The following is a 17,401-nucleotide window of genomic DNA, read 5'->3' as shown; positions in this document are numbered from 1 at the left end:
ATAAAAATAGGTTATGATGAATGATGATAATAAGATTCGACGGGCACTAGTGGACGAAAAGCTGATCCTAAATTTCCACATTTTGGAATGCTTTTGAACTTAGAAATTTCATAGTTGAATACTAGGTTTTCACTTTTGAGCGTCATAATCACATGTTATACCTCCAAGATTTTTCAATGCTAAAAGCACACAGTCATAATTATCACCATGACTACAAATTGGTCCTAGATAACAAGGTAACAAGGCAAAAAGATTTAAATCAAATCAACTAGCTTTTACATACGGGATAAAATTAAACAATAAGATTTTTGAATTTAAAGTTAGAAGCAAATTAAGACTTTTTAAAGAAGAAAAAACTAAGTAGAAAATAATTTCTTAAAACAAGAAATTTTATTAAGAAAACGAGAGAACATTACCACAAACAGGCATCAAACACCATTATGTAGGGAGAGGGGCGCTAAAGAAGAGCAGCCATTGCATTCGCAGAGAAAGAGAGGGGGGGGGGGGGGGGGTTGTTTGTGAATGGGGTCACAACTTTTTTTTAGTCATCATACATATTTATTAATAATATAACTTAAAAAAATATATTAAATTACGTTGTTAAATCATTACACATTTTTATTGGCTTAGCTAGTAAATGCATCTTCACTATCACCAACTTAAATGGGAGATATGAGGGATGACCCTGGCTTGTCAGGGTTCGAGTCCTGATCTTACACGGTTTACCGGCTCTTCGCTGTCGTGCCGTTTGGCGGGCGTGGGGGTCGGGTTTTGTCCGGTGAATCCCTCAACATATGGACCGCTAGAGGCTCCGTCCGTCCGGACTAGTGGCCGGCTCGGGCTACCTTTAGCCAATGGGGGCCGCTTACGGGGTACCCGGCGTTTCTTAGTTGGCCGTTAAAAAAAAAAAGTAAATGCGTCTTCGATTACGTGACAACGATGTTACAAAAACAAAAAAAAACCCTACTTTGCTACAAATAGTTGAGAATACCCTTGACATACACTAGACTACTTTAAAGTTTAAACACCATTTCACCCTAACATACTTAACAAAATGTTGTAATAAAACTTCTTCAGGAAAGATGGAGATCACGAAACTATAAATATGGATATACTAAAAAATAATATTTGATTTCAAAAATATATATAATTTATAATTATAATTAAAAAACAATTTTATAGTAAAAAAAAATAACGGGTCATGAGTATCACTAAACACATATAACTTTTAAATCAGGTTATAACATCTCATTTATTTGTGAAACTCTTTTATCATCAAACCACATGTATATTATTAATTTTTTTACAATAAATAAAATTAGAATCTAAAAAATATATAAATATTATAAACGAATAATGTAAAACAACCTTGTAGTACGGGAATAAAATCTAGTTATATATATATATATATATATATATATATATATATATATATATATATATATATATATATATGTTTAAGTTCAAGAAATAAATCAAATTATTGCAATAAATGAGAGAAATAAATATGAGCCACTAGTTTTATTTTAGGTTTTAAATATTTAAAAAATAAATAAAAAAGATGTAAATGCAACAATAGATGCACTCTCTCTCTCCAATTAATTAACTAATATAACCATAATAAATCTCTTTCAAATTGATATATCTAACTAATTTAACTATAATATTTATTTTGATCGACCAACTAAGTAACGTCGGGTACTTCGTACGCGGCCCCCATTGGCCAAAGGTAGCCCGAGCCGGCTACTATTCCGAACGGACGAAGCCCCTAGCGGTCCACCATTTAAAAAGATAAAAACACTACTTTAGTTTTTATTTTTTATTTACACATTCTTCATTTTATTCAACATAAATACAATTTATTCATATAATACTATTCTTTATATTAAAAAAAATAATTTCCACTCAATTTAATTAGCATGTTTTTTAACACTAAATTATCAAAATATAATATATATATATATATATATATATTTCAATTGGTATGCCTATAAAAATTATTGTCATAAATAATAATAAAAAATATCATACAAATGTGTCCGCTAAATGTAAACAATGAGTATACAACCTACACAAAGTTATATAACCTACACTTGTTTTGAGCGATAAAAACGTACAACATACAACTTACATATGTAATTCGACTCAACAATGATACACATATCCTACACATGCGTAGGTTATATGTTTTTCGTATGTAGGTTATATGTTTTTTTTATTCTTAGAACAAGTGTAAATTATATGTTTTTGTGTAGGTTGTATATCTTGTATTGACATTTAATGCAAACATGTGTAAGATAGTTTTTTGCATTATTCATCACAATGTAACTACGTGTTGATGGATATTAATATGTTGAGTTTGAAAAATTGGTTTTGAATAAAAAGAAATTAATGTATGAATAAATTGTATTTGTGTAAGATAAAATTTTCGTGTGTATGTTATATGTTTTTCGTATGTAGGTTATATGTTTTCGTGTGTAGGTTATATGTTTTCGTGTGCGTGTGTATTTCATTGATGATAAATTTTGAGTGTAGGTTATATGTTTTTCGTGTGTAGGTTATATGTTGTCTTATTCTTAGAACAAGTGTAGATTATACGTTTTTGTGTAGGTTGTATGTTTTTTGTTGATTTTTAATGCAAACACATGTAAAATAGTTTTTTGGTATTATCCATTATAATGTAAGTATGTTTTGATGGATATTAATATATTGAGTTGGAAGAAATTAGTTTTGGTTAAAAAGAAATTTTAATGTATAAATAAATTATACTTGTGTAGGATAAAAATTCAAGACACAAAAAATAGTTATAAAAATAAATGAGTTCTTAATATTTTTCAATTATAATAATTTAATTAGTTAAATTAATTAAGTAGATAAGTATTATGATTTATTAGTTATATTAATTGAAGAAAGAGATTGATTAATACTTTCTTTATTTAGCTTTAAACATTTAAAACTTAAAACAAAACTAGTGGTCCATATTCATTTCTTGCATTTCTTGCAATAATATCATTTCTCTCTTGAACCATCCCATATATATATATATATATATATAGGCATATAGCTCGGTAGCTATATTAACTCGTTTTCATTCTCTTTATAAGAATACACATTTAACCTACTAATGTTAGAATGTAACCGAATTAACTTATTTATAAAATAGTTTATTGAAAATTACGCCTATAAAATATGACCGTCAAATGATAATCATCTCAAACATGCAAAAGTATATGATATTTTTCCTAAAGAACTAGAAGAATGCTAGTTTGAACATCAGTCAATATAGAAAAATATCCCTAAAACTCTTAAAAGTAAAAAAGTAGTCTTAAAAAGGCATATTCCATTGAATTACCTAGGGTGATAGATTATGTTTCTTGTGTGATGCGTTTTTCTTAAAAAAATATATCAGTATGCCACAAAATATATCCCTTTTACTTTATTCTCTTTCATTTTTCTTAACGGTTATTGGCATTACTAGTCCATCCGATCATCTCCATTCCCGAGCATTGAAGAGACGGAGACCACCTTCAGGAGGACATCGGCCTCCATAGTTGAGAAAATCTCATGGCACAACCTGAAACTTATATTTTATCATACGTGGGATTTGAACCTAAGACTCTAATTTTTAAATTAAGTTTAGACGACTCGCCTCAACCACTTAATAGTTCAACCGGGGATTATTGCCTATGTTATCTTAAATGATACGTAAAATAATAATAATAATAATAATAACAATAATAAAGCCAAGACTTTTCATCTAGTTTTTTAAAGGAAAAAACAAATCTAAAAGTGACCAATATATCTATTATTACGAAACTTTATCTGTAACAAATATATATCATTTAACTCTTCATGCCGACAAGTATCGTTGTCATAAATCTTTGCTAGAGGCTGACGTCTCTTTTTTGTTACCTGGGTAGAGATTTCCGGTAACACATGCACTTAAATGTGAGTTTTTCTCTAATTCATTCCTGATGTGTTCAAAAAACATTGATGATATATGAGGTTGCATTACTTATGATACTCATCTTGTTATATTCGCCTACTAATGTATGATTTGCTTAAAAATGTTACAAGACATGATATAGATAGGGATGAAGCTTCATGGTGGCACGGGGTGGCCCCAGCCACTCTGTTTTTTTGTTCGGTTGTGTAAATTACTCGTTTTTCATTTTCGTCCAATCTTTGTGACTGCGTATTCTGAATAAAATTGTTGAACCTTATAGTATCCAGAAGTCACGAATACTTTATTGCATACAACAAATGCTTATGCATGCATTAATTGGAAAGATATATAGCCATGTATGTTCCTATGGTTTCATGACCGAACACGTTGGTTGTACGGAACATTAAAGGCACCAATGTTCATCGAAACACACTTGTGCAAAGAAACACACAAATATTAATGTAAATTAATGTGTAAAAGAACTGTTTTATTAAATTAATGATGCTGACTTTGTTTAAAAGAAGGGTTGACAAGGGTTTTCCTCACTTTTGAAAAGAAAATGTCCATGCTGACAAACTCGAAGAAAATGTATCACACCATTTTATTCCTTCTATCTTATTTTCACATTTTCAGTCTCTAAGAATAATATTCAAGTTCTAGAATATGTCTACTTTCACGGCCCTAAACACAACGTCTTGAAAACAAATCAGAATTAAAACTAATTACACTATCGGATTGATGGTTTAAATGGTTGTCCCTATTGAACTTATACAATCAAGCGAATCAAGAAACCGATCGAACACAATATTGTATGATTTAGCGGCTCTTTTATTAATCATAAACGAGTACGGAACACAACTAGAACGAAAACAATTGATGAGTTTATATTAACACCCAATATCCTAATCCTACTCAAACCGGAAAACAATTAATTATTATAATATAAATGCTAAACAATTTTTATCTTAAACATTAAGATATACATGACACAAACTTATACTCTAAGAAAACTGGATTGCCTCTTTAACTTTAAATCTCTCCTCCAAACTGCTCATTGAGATCTTTTGTATCGCGCTTATACTTTCCGTATTAACTATTCGGGCCCTTCAAGCTGGTATTGAATCAAATTTTACATGAACGTTTCTAAAATAAAAACTACATTGTGAGTTGTATAAGAACCATCAATTTTTTATGAACTAAACAAAGAATGTTTAACTCATTAATCACGGAACGGACAAATGGAAGAAACCATGAATCCATCATCCATGTTGTGAAAATGACATGAGAAAAAGATTTCAACCATTAACTAAAATATGAAGGAAAGACCCCAAAGTGTTTCGTTTAGTTCATTATTATTTAATGGCACTCATTTACAAAGTGAGAAGTATGTCTAACGTGTATGAAGGATCAGGGTCTCAAAACATGTATTTTTGGGTAAAAGCGTTATTCGTTCTCTCATGTATAAAATATGGCTAAAGTGTTTTTAAAATTAGAAGCATCGTTGTAGTGATTTTGTTGCATTATTATAAGTTTATAAACCTTATAGTTCGCTTAATGGCTCATGTACAAAATATATATGGGTAACTTGTCTTAGACACATGTTGTAATTTTAGACGCACCATTACAATTATATACACCGCCTGCTTAGGGCTAGACACTTCACTATAATTGCGGAGCGTAATATATACATATATTTAAATGAAAAAAAACCAATAAATCTTTGGTACCTTTTTAACCATTTTTATTTTATTATAATACGTTGCATGTTGTGTTTTAAAAATAAAAAATAAAAAATAGAAGTTTTGGTAAGGACACATACAACCTTCTTATGGAAGGGTTGCTTTTAATATTTTTCTTCTCAAAACTTCTTAGAAATCAAGAAAACAGATGTACGGGCATATTGAACAGATCATTTCAACTAATATTTTTCTCCTCAAAAGTAGTTAGGTATTCAACGTCACTCTAATCTATATACTATATTCATACATACACAAATTCAATGGCATGTAAACCTCCAACACGCCACTTTTAACTTTTAAGCAAAACAGAAAGGGAACAACATAGTAAATAAACGATAGTTTCGGGACATGGGAAATATATCAAAAGAAATCTACGTTTTATAGTGATTGTCGAACAGTTTTTTAATATTTTAATCTATGAACGATTAATCTTAAAGCTGGTCATTGTGGTTGGTTAGCGTCGATGTTTTAGCTGTCACATCATCTCCTTAACGTTGATCATCACCTTAACGCCTGCCATAACTCCAAGGCATTAAGGGGACGGTGTTATCAGAGGTTTGTTGAAGTGATAATGAGCTCTTTAACGGATGGAAGTGGGACCACCCAATAACAACTAAATACTAATCAAACTTTTTTATTTTATATTCTTTTTTTTTATTTCTTCCACCATCATAAGTAGTAGTTAAACTAGTTAACAAACCACGTCCAAGCTAATGGTTTGGCTGATTAATACATCTCTACCTACGTAAAAGTAATGTGACGCTTTAACAAGTCATTGCTATTTAAAGTTTTAAACCACAACATATAAACTTAATAATACAAATTTTTTTTACGCAAGATGATACTTTCCTTAATGGTATTCATATGGCGATTGGTATTTTAAAGAAGAAGAATTATAGAATTTATGAATCTATGATCCGGTAGCTAGTGATCTAGTGATACAATATTTGTCCCAATAATGTAATAGTAAATTTAAAATCTTGCAGGCATAAGAATTTGTGAAATTTAATTTTAGATAGGAAAAAATTCTACAGTAGAAACTCGATAAATTAATACTCGATTATTTAATAAACTCTCTAAGATAATACTTTTTGCCGGTCCCGACTCGGAGATAGGGTGCTAAATTAATAATTCGCTAAAATTATAAGATAATACATTTTTGATAATTTCTTTAGACCCCATATAAAATATAAATTAATAATTCCTTATATATAACATATTACATGAATGATTATGAAGGTTTCTAGAAAAATGACTCAATTGTCTTTTGTTTTTTGTTGAAATCAATTTCCCTTTGAATCTCGTCTCTCACAATGCTCTTCGAATCTTGTCTGTCATTGTTGTTTTTTTCACACCTTTAAGATGGGAAGTCATGTTGTGTGTATGATTTGTTTGTGTTAACCTATTTTGATCTTGTATTTATATAGAAAATATTTTTAATGTCCATAAAGTAATACATTGAACACAAGAAGCATAATAAAGTTGGAGAATAAAAGTTTCTTTTCAAATTGGGTCGTTCATTTGATGTATGCATTTTATACAATAATTAAGTAGAAGTTTGAAAGGTGTTCGTAAACTAAGTATTGTACTATAAATTAATAAAATATTAATTAATATATAAATTAATAATTATTAGTTTATTGATTAATTAATAACTCTTTTAATTAATAAACTTTGATGGTCCCAAGTATATTATTTTATAGAGTTTCTATGTATTATTAAAAGAATATATAATTTACATATGTGAAAGAAAACTATGAAGGAGATTGAAGACCAAAAAAGTCAAACGTCAAGCTTTGAACATGAGAGGTTGAGTGGTCTTCTACTTTGACCAAATAAGCTTCAATTAAATACCATAGTGAAATCACAAACTAAAAAAATATAGAGAGATAATAGAATATAAATTAATTAATTAATATTCAAATATAGCAATATGTTAAAATAGAGTAAATTACTATTTTAGTCCTTGTGAATTGTGATTATGACTTATTTAAAACATTCGGTGTAAAAAGGAAACTTTTACATTGCAACCCTTGTTTAAAGCTTGTAACAATTTCATCTTCTGATATCAACATTAATTTTTCTATTATGTTTATGAGTATTTTCGTAAAATCAATTTATGTAAATTAGTAAACATTATTTGACAGTTTAAAGTCACATGACAATGTTAAAGAAAAAATAAACAATATTAGGGAAAAAATATACAATGATAGTGTAAAAAAAATGATACAATCAATGATGTAAAAAAACACAATAATATTTATTCGCAACAATGTGTTTTTTAACAAGAACAAAGGGAGAAACGTTTTAGCTTAAATTTTTTTTTTTTTAATTTATAGATTAAGTTATGATTTTTTTAATTACTTTTTTTTACCACAAATCCTTTTCAATCTTTATTTGTAAAATAACTTGACCCTACTAGTTTACTAGGTTATGCATAGATATTTAGATTTTTGTTATTAAGTATTTAAAACAGGCTGATACAATAAAAATTGGTTATATTTAAGTTAATAGTATAAAATATTGTGTCTCCTAAATATGGTTTATCATCAACATTTTTTACGTGGTTAGGGTAAATGTTTAATCCATGCCTAACATTTAGTCGTTCAAAAAAAAAGATCATGTCATAAAATAGTAATCAAGTTTAAAAGGTGATATAATTATGTCAATCATGCAAATTTTTCCTAAATCGGGTCACTAAATTCTTCAAATCGAGTCTCACCGATAATTTAATGCGTCAAGAAAGAAATGAAGGATAAGATGTGGGGGTCGGAGTTTACAATATATGTAGTTAAATTTTTAAAATAAAAAAACGTTAATTATATTAAAATTTAAAAATAAAAAATAAACTCACGTCACCACTCAACGTCAACATATTAAAAAACATAAAAAGATTTTCAATGTGAAACTAAAAAGAAAAGGACTAAAAAAATGTGAAAACCTTTAATTTATTAAAATATAAAAATTAAGTGACTTAATTGGATTATTTTTTAAACTCGAGTGACCTAATTAGAACACTTTGAAAACTTAGTTACTATTATACGAAATTTCCAAAAAAAATCTATTCTTGATTTCTACATCATCTTTTACGTTAATTTTAAAGTTTTCGCCTTTTCGATTACATATATTAGTAATAAAGATAAATTTCATTATATAATCGAATAATTCGGGAAGAAGGGACACCAATTGGTATTACAAATACACTGGCCAATCATACATTGTCACTTCATTTTCATTCTTATCCAAAACCCACAAAATCACTTACAACATATACCTACAAGTAACTTAGAACTTCTTATTTATTTATTTATTTATTTTTGTTTTTAACTTGATTGTTAAAAGTTAAAAGGGGAAATGGTCTAAGTATGTGACAAAGATTAACTACATAGATTTGAAGTCATACATAAACATATAGATATGTTATCATATATGGGTTTGAAACTTGTCATGAAGTGTCCCGTCGCCTCCTATCAAAGTCACTTGAAAGTATTCATAGCTAGGTATAATATTATCAATAATAATCCCTTGCAATGACCGACGTTAAAAAAGAAAAAAAACGACTATGTAAATTCAAAAGGTTTAATGATACACTTTTGACTATTGCATCGTTATTTCCAAGAGGATATTAATAATATTATAAATAATAACTAAAATCAACACAATCAATATAAAGGTGATAGTCTGATAGAAATTACATGTCGTACAATATACATTCGTTAGCTTTTCCATTACCATTCAACTCATCAATAACTTATATTTGTATTATTTAATATAAAAAAAATTTAAAAACCTAAAAACAAAACAAAAAATCTGATTGGCTAATAACCATCACATTGTCATTTGGACCCGCCATACATGAAGCAGGGGTAGGCGAGCCACATCGGCATCACGCTTGGTGTTCCTTGATCCATACCCATCAGCCTTAGTTTAAGATAAATATAATAACACAAATATTCTGATAGATAATTAACTAATTCAACTACCCAGTAATTTTGAAAAAAATGCAAAATTAAATACGTTAATGATCAGCCGGTTAACCCAGATCTCCTGGCTACACCATCGAACTTAGCACATTATGTGGCATGTATGGATCTTCAACCCTTCAAGTTCAGATACCAACCGTCTGTCGCGTGTCACGCTTCTATTGAAGGTCATGATTTATTAATTTATGTCTGGCCAGAAAAGCTATTATTTTTAAGACTTATATATAACATCGTTCATGCAGAGAAAATCCGGTTAAGATGTGATGCCACTTTACTGCGATAATCTTTATCCATAGTCTTGGGGAGAACTACAAATCAAGCTCTTAATGAAAAATAATATAGTAATAATAATAAGTTAATAACTCATACAAATTGCACATGCAATTAAATAATCTATTAAATTGTCAAGGATTTACGAACGTGAAAGCAAAAGAAACAAACTTCGATTGAGATTGTTCCTTAAAAGTCTCACATAGTCACATAGAATGTATACTAAGAAAAAAAAATGTAGTTTCGAGTTGAAAAGGACAGAACCCAAGATGAGTTTCCAAACCATAAAAAACAGCGGCATGACACGAACACATGATCACGTGACCTGAACCAAGTAACCAACACATCATGGCAATCTTTCTTGACTTGAATTTAGTTAAAAGGTTGTTAAGTTGAATTTGCCTATGTTATATATACCATTATTTTTTAGTCTTTAAAAGTCTGTAAATATCTAAATACAACTTTTTGAATGTATAGAAAACATATGATGTGTAAATAGGGTGTTGGCGTCTTGAAATCTGTATTGTATGAATTATAAATTTTATATTCTAATTTTAAAGGAATTAACGACTCAATATCTTTACTAACAATCTAACCCAAAAACAACCCATTTATTTACCGGGTTGGTGATGCTTGCCCATTTACAACCAAAACTCTATTAGAACTAACACTAACATGTTTGTTCCTATATGGGATTCATGACGTGTTTCGTGTTGTTGCGGAACTAACACTAATACTAATTTCACTTAGACGGCTTACAACGCAGATCGTATATGCCTTCCCGTATCCGACATGAACATAACACACCAAGAGGGCTACATTGGTCCTCTCCGCCTGTTTGCCATTCGCAAGTCGCTACGCAATAATATTTTTTTTCCATCAGCGAGTGCTTTTTGTCTTTGTTTTAACTGTTAGTTTTTTTCCCACCCCTATAAATACTCGTTCAACCTTCAAACAATTTGTCACCAAACTCTCTCTTATATATTATATTCTTTCGATCCATTTACATTTCAAAATGAGATTCGGTGATGATGAGCAGTTTGAGAGATTCAAAAGCTCACGTCGCAAAGAGGATTATCAGACACTATAAAACAATCTAATATATAGAACATATATGGGCCAATAGAGAGTAGTTTTATTTAGGTTTTCTGTTTTATTTATTAGCTTCGTATTGTACCCTTTCATTTTACTTTTTAGGTTTGATGTTTATTTAGTTTAATACATTTTAGATTTCACGTTAAAAAAAGCCGCCTTTAAAAAAATTAATCATTATAAAAATAGTTGTTAGTTAAATAATTTAATTTAATTATTTTTTTGATAAAAAGAATATACTCGTTAAATAACAACATGAAAATAGTAGTGATGTGGAAATCATAACACTTCGTGTGATAAGTTGTATGATAAAGACATGAGGTATATAGTCATGCTCTTTAACTTCACGTAGGCACTCTATCATATACTTCACCTCATTTCACTCCATCTCACCATAAGAAAATTGTTTAACACCCCTGGCCGTTGGGCATACCTCTTTGCCTAAAAGTGAGTATGGTGAACCGGTAATGTTGGGGTAAATTCAACGAATGGCTAAAAGAATGACATGGCATGTTAAATAGACCTACATTGAGAGGAATGAGTATTAACAATGCGAATAATTTTTGAGTTTTAGGTGACTTTTTAGTCACTCGTAGAAAAAAAGTTTTCAGGTGGTCTGTTGGGTGAGCCAATATAGATTACTTCGTGGATAAATAAAAAACACTATCAAATAGCAACCATTTAATATTTTAATAATAACTTAAAATCCACTCGTCAAAAAAAAAATAAAAAAAAAAATCACATGGAAGGAGCGAGGGGGGAAACAGAAATGTGGATAAAAGACCGCAGTTAAACCTTTTTATTGACCCCACAAAAGAAATTATCACTTTGTGCACCACACCATACATACATTACAGATTTAATCCTTAATACTAGCATCCTTAATTCCAAACAATAGTATTAGTGTATATCTTATGATGATAACACAGTAAACCAACAAATGCATATATTAAGGTTGTTTTAGATCTCTAGCATGCGTTGTGACTTCACCCGGTGTAACATCTCAAAAGTCCCGTGTCAAATTCATTAACTTTGAAAGTTGAAGGACGTAATGGTAGTTTTGTAAAAGTTAAAGTCCAGCGTCTAGGCTGAAAATAGAGAAGTTTCGGTTTAGAAAACCATCTGAAAAATGAGACGACCTGTATTAGGGTTTGATGAAATCTGGTCAATATAGTCAAATATGGGATAACAGATTTGTTGATTGTCTATCCCACTACCTTTTGAGATGGTCGGTAATGATAGACTTAGTTGTGAAGATTAGGATTAAACGCACCGTCTAACGTCTACAATATTAAGACGGTCCGTCTAATGGTACGTCAGCCACATGTTGTTGACACTCAATCCCATAACATGTCGTCAACCAATCAATGAAGCTTATCTTGACAATTTGGACTATAAATAGCATGCTCATGCAATTGCACACTCACTTTGATCCTAAACACTTGCAAAGTCCTTCCTTATGCCCTTAATTACCCAAAAGCCTTGTTCTTTAGTTCCAAGGTTGCTTCACACCAAGGAAAGCTATTTTGATCCATAAGAAGGTTCTGACCCAATAACCAGAGGTGGTAGAAGTGTTACCAAAGCCTTGATCTAGTTGCTAAGTCGCTACATAGTACGGGTAATACATTTAAGTTTGTTTCGTTGCGTTTAAGGTTTTAAGCCACGATCATCAAACCTTCTTAAAATGGTATTGTTGAAACCCTAAATATGTTTATAAACAATTTTAGAGGCTTAGAATGCATAAACAATCGTTCCATTTATGATTAAAATGGTTTTAATAAAGACAGGTCTATGTAGACAGTTAAACAAGCCACCTAACTGTATTGACGACCTTTTGTAAACTGCTTCAACGGGTTTTTCTCAGGTGATTAGATGACTTGTCTAACCATACTAACAACCCGTTTAATCTTATGGCTGCCCATCTAATGTCATTTTTGGCAAAAAAAAAAAGAAAAAAAGAAAAAAAAAAGTCAACCAAGAGGTTTGACGAGTTTGACCACCTAAAGGCACCTTTATTCCTTTATTGGAAATTAAGTTTTAAACATGATAACCAAACTTAATGTGTTTTACGGGGCTTGAAAGTTGAAACAATTAAACGAGGCACAACAAGGTATGTAGCTAGATCTTAAGATGAGCTAGATACTTACAAGAACCTATCATAATATGTCCAAACTAATCAAAAACTGGAAACACGGAGATTATCACGAAATCGATAAAGGTATATACGGCTTATAGACTAGTTACTTTACTCTATTAGTCTATTATATAATGGATTATATTGACATAAGTAACTGGATATTTTTTAGCCCTATAATTGAGATAATTAGTTGTTTGATTAAATGATAGATTGATATATTTTGATTGCACTAACATAAATATGTTTTCATATAAAAAAATTAAAAACAAATGTGTTGATTTACACTTTTAACGATCCAAGCTCACGCTTTCATTAAGCAAACGAGCCAACCTGACTTGACCGAGCCCGACATCAAGCCAACCCTGGTCATGTGTGGTTACTAGGGGTGTTCAAAAGAATTTGAATTCATATCTGTATTATCTGAGAATCAGTATCCGAACTATCCGAAATTTTGGATTCGGATAGCAATTCTGGGGTTATTCGGATAGTTCGGATATATATGAAATTTAGTATTTTTTAAATATTTTTTTACATACTAGCTAATAAACTAATAGAGATTGAAACTTGAAAGTGTAAAACCCTAATTCTAACAAGCATACGCAGATCATGGCTCCAATGCTTCATCTATGTTCTCTCTCCAGTCAGCCCATCACCAACACCACCACTCAGGCACTCACCACCTCCATCACTCTCCTCACGTCGACCTCCTCCACTATCGTTTCCATTCTTGATAATTGGTATTTCGGATTTGCAATTAGTTTGTTAAGGATTTGCTTGAAAGCTTGTTATATTAACGATTACATATTTTTGATATGTAACTTGATCTTTAAGACATTTTTTTTTAATTTTCGGATATCCGTTTCACTATCCGAAATGTTTGGATATCCGAACTTTGAACACCCCTGGTGGTTACCGCCAAGTTACACGTATCATGTATACTTTTAAAGGACTAAAATGATGCCATTGTGTAAGCCTAGGGTCCAAAAATTTATAACAATGAATCTTCAAGTAGAATTTAGATATTATAATCTAGTCAGTTTTGGTCATCGTCAAAGGTCTTAAGGATACTTCCTCTCACCCTCGTAGAATCTCCCTCTCTCCTACCTTAGTCTCTATCATCTTTAAATTCTTTTCTACTTATACTATCTTCATTCTCACATTATATATTAACACTCCCTTCACTCCATATTTTCCACTCAACGATTCCTTTCATTCAACAATTAATAATAATAATCTCTTTGATTCCTTCACAACAATGGCCTCACCTGATGAATCTTCCACTCTAGACTTAATCCGTCAACACCTTCTTATTGATGATCCATCCTTCCTTGAAACATACTCTTTTCTCTCCCATAACGATTTCAATAACATTAATAATAATAATACCTTTGAATCGGATTATGTTTTTAACCAAATTTCACCTAGCAATTCCTCTTACTATTCTCCATCTCCTCAGTCGTCTTCGTCTTCCCATGCTTTCGAAGTTGTTAACAACTCTGTTCCCAATGAACAGTTTGAGTTCAATGCAATACAGGAACCAATAGAACAACCAATGATTTTTGTTGGTTCCTTGTATTCATGGGAACAGAGTGATGGTAGTTTTAACGACAGTTTTCAGTCGTTAGAACGACCACCACATCAATCACCTCCACTAGTTATTGAGAAACCAGTGGAGGTGGTGACAGATAAAGAGAAAGTTGAGGATTGTGAAAGGAGACGTTATCGAGGTGTCAGACTGCGCCCATGGGGAAAGTTTGCCGCCGAGATTCGTGACCCGAACAAAAAAGGAAGTCGGGTATGGCTCGGGACATTCGACACCGCTATCGAGGCGGCGAAGGCGTACGATAGGGCCGCGTTTAAGCTTCGTGGAAGTAAAGCGATAATAAATTTCCCACTAGAAATTGGGAATTTAAGTGAGACGACTGATACACCAGTAATTAAAAGTAACAATCGTAAAAGGACATGTAAAGATGCTGAGGTGGAGGAGAGAGAAATACGAAAAGAAATGAAAGTGGGAAATGAGGTAGTGGGATTTGGTGGTAGTGAGATAACGGACACCGGGGCGGTGCCGTTAACACCGTCGTGCTGGACGGCAGTTTGGGGTGGTTGTGACGTTGACGGTAACGGAATATTCGAGGTGCCTCCGTTATCACCCTATCCAACTGGTGGCTTTTCGTCAGGTTGTATGGCTATCTAAAGATGGATTAACGGCGTTTACTAAATATAGAAAATTTAAACGGTGACTAATAACGTTAGTCACTTGCCGTTAGTATTTTCCACATCCACATCTAATGTTTTAGGAAAAAGCTAAAAACAACTTAGGTTGTGAGGTGTTTTAATGTATTTACATAAGTAATCGAGAAGTAGTTTGGTTGTATTCGTGCTATTTTTTTAATCTTTTTATTTCCAGAATAATAAAAGAACAGTATTATAAAAGTCTTCAATATCTATCTCTTCAAAATAAAATTCTATAAATATACAAATGAGTTAAGACACGTGTTTGGAATTATTTTTATATAATTAAAATTCTATATTTCTTTCGCGCAAAGAACAATAAGTAAAAAAAAAAAAAAAAAGAACGAAATCATTTTAAGTCCTTAGACTTTCACTTTTAGTATACATCAAACACAACAAAAATATACTCGTAACTAAATATTAACAACCCATATTCTTATTTGATTATAAACCATCGACCCTAATTTGTACACACTTATAATCATGTGACCTGAGCATGACTCGTTTAATTAGTTTATCTGAATGTATCAAAAATGGTTGACGGGTAGTAATGGAGCTTTAAACATGTTACTATGGTTGGTAGGTTGCACAAAATGAGTGAACAAGGCGACCCGTTAAATAAAACAAATTCGAAGGCAACAATGTTTATTTAAATATGTCAACCCGACACACTCCACTTCATTAAACATGTTAACCTAAAAATGACTTATTTATAAAACAACTTAGATATTATAACCCAACACCTTATATTTTCATGCCATATTCAAAATCGCCCCTGAGTTTAATCCACAATCATTAAGTTTTATCCACAATTACAATTAATATGCATGGTTTTGTCTCATAGTTTGCTCGACAGTCAAATCTACCCAAATCTGTTTTATTGTGGAAGATTTAAACATACAAATAGAAGTTTATGGACAAGCCCCTGCCTATGTAAAAAATGTGTGTTTTATAATACGATACTTAAAAGTTAGCGCATACACGGAATCATACACAAAGCATCTATATAAGTAGAACACTACAAGATTTTGTTTTTATTCTCGCAACATGTATCGTTATATGGGTTTTATCTCAACGGCATATGTTGTCGGTATAAGGGTGGTTGGATCAAAGGTTTTCTTGTAGTGTAAATGACTTTTTATTTTAATTCACTAAACCGAATCACTTGTTTGATAAACGAACAAATTTATCTACTCTTAACTGAAATTAGAATCGTTTAATAATAATATTATTTTATAACGGCTCATTCTGTATTATAATAAAACAACTTATATTCCGTTTAAAATTGAATTCAAATGAAGAATTTCAATGCAATCTGAAATCTCCATAATATTATATAAGTTTCAAATTATTAATGTATGTAATACATCTAAAAAACATAAATTTAATAACCAAAGACATCACGGGTTACATATTTTATTTGATGGTTTTAATTTAATATACCTTGGTTGTGTGGAAGCCACCTACCATGATGAATTATTGTGTTTTACTATGACATATAATATGTCATTTATTTTATCAAAAACATGTAATTATATATGACATACATCTTACCCTCCTCAGACCCTACCATAGCATTGCTATTGGTGGGATATACTGAGTACGATGATGATGATGATGATGATGATGATGATGATGATGTAATTATATGAGTAAACAATGAAATAAAATCTTGGGTTGATGATTTTGTCTATTATTATAATTAAATTCATGTTTAGAAAACCTGAAACAACATACATTAATATTAACCTTATAATACCACATGTTAATTTCAATATGGTGTAATCATTGAGAGTTTGGATATTTTAGTAGAGACCCAGGTTCAATTTTTACTTACAACATTTCCCGGGTGGGATATGAGTGACTCAATAAATGAAGACTGAGATCTTTGTGATCTCCAATTCGTTCCTGAGGTCATCCGAGTTTTACCACCAGTGGGTTTTCAGGCGGGTGAGTTTTCCCCGGAACTGGAGATAACTTGGAGGCGCTTAAGGGCTCC

General features: G+C 31.0%; 1 protein-coding gene across 1 annotated transcript; it reads left to right on the top strand.

Annotated features, from left to right (window-relative positions):
• The first annotated feature begins 14,241 nt into the window (after positions 1-14,241).
• On the top strand, positions 14,242-15,593 carry LOC143546308 (ethylene-responsive transcription factor 5-like). Its single transcript, XM_077038004.1, has one exon. The coding sequence runs from the start codon at positions 14,423-14,425 to the stop codon at positions 15,362-15,364; it is 942 nt and encodes a 313-aa protein (XP_076894119.1). The 5' UTR covers positions 14,242-14,422; the 3' UTR covers positions 15,365-15,593.
• Positions 15,594-17,401: the final 1,808 nt, after the last annotated feature.

This window comes from Bidens hawaiensis, unplaced genomic scaffold (genome assembly GCF_021521415.1).
Source record: "Bidens hawaiensis isolate Kalapana, Puna unplaced genomic scaffold, B.hawaiensis_p1.1 tig00014333_1, whole genome shotgun sequence".
In the NCBI taxonomy this organism is placed as follows: Eukaryota; Viridiplantae; Streptophyta; class Magnoliopsida; order Asterales; family Asteraceae; genus Bidens; species Bidens hawaiensis.
The sequence above is the reverse complement of the archived record's forward strand: the minus strand, read 5'-3'. Positions and strand labels throughout refer to the sequence as shown.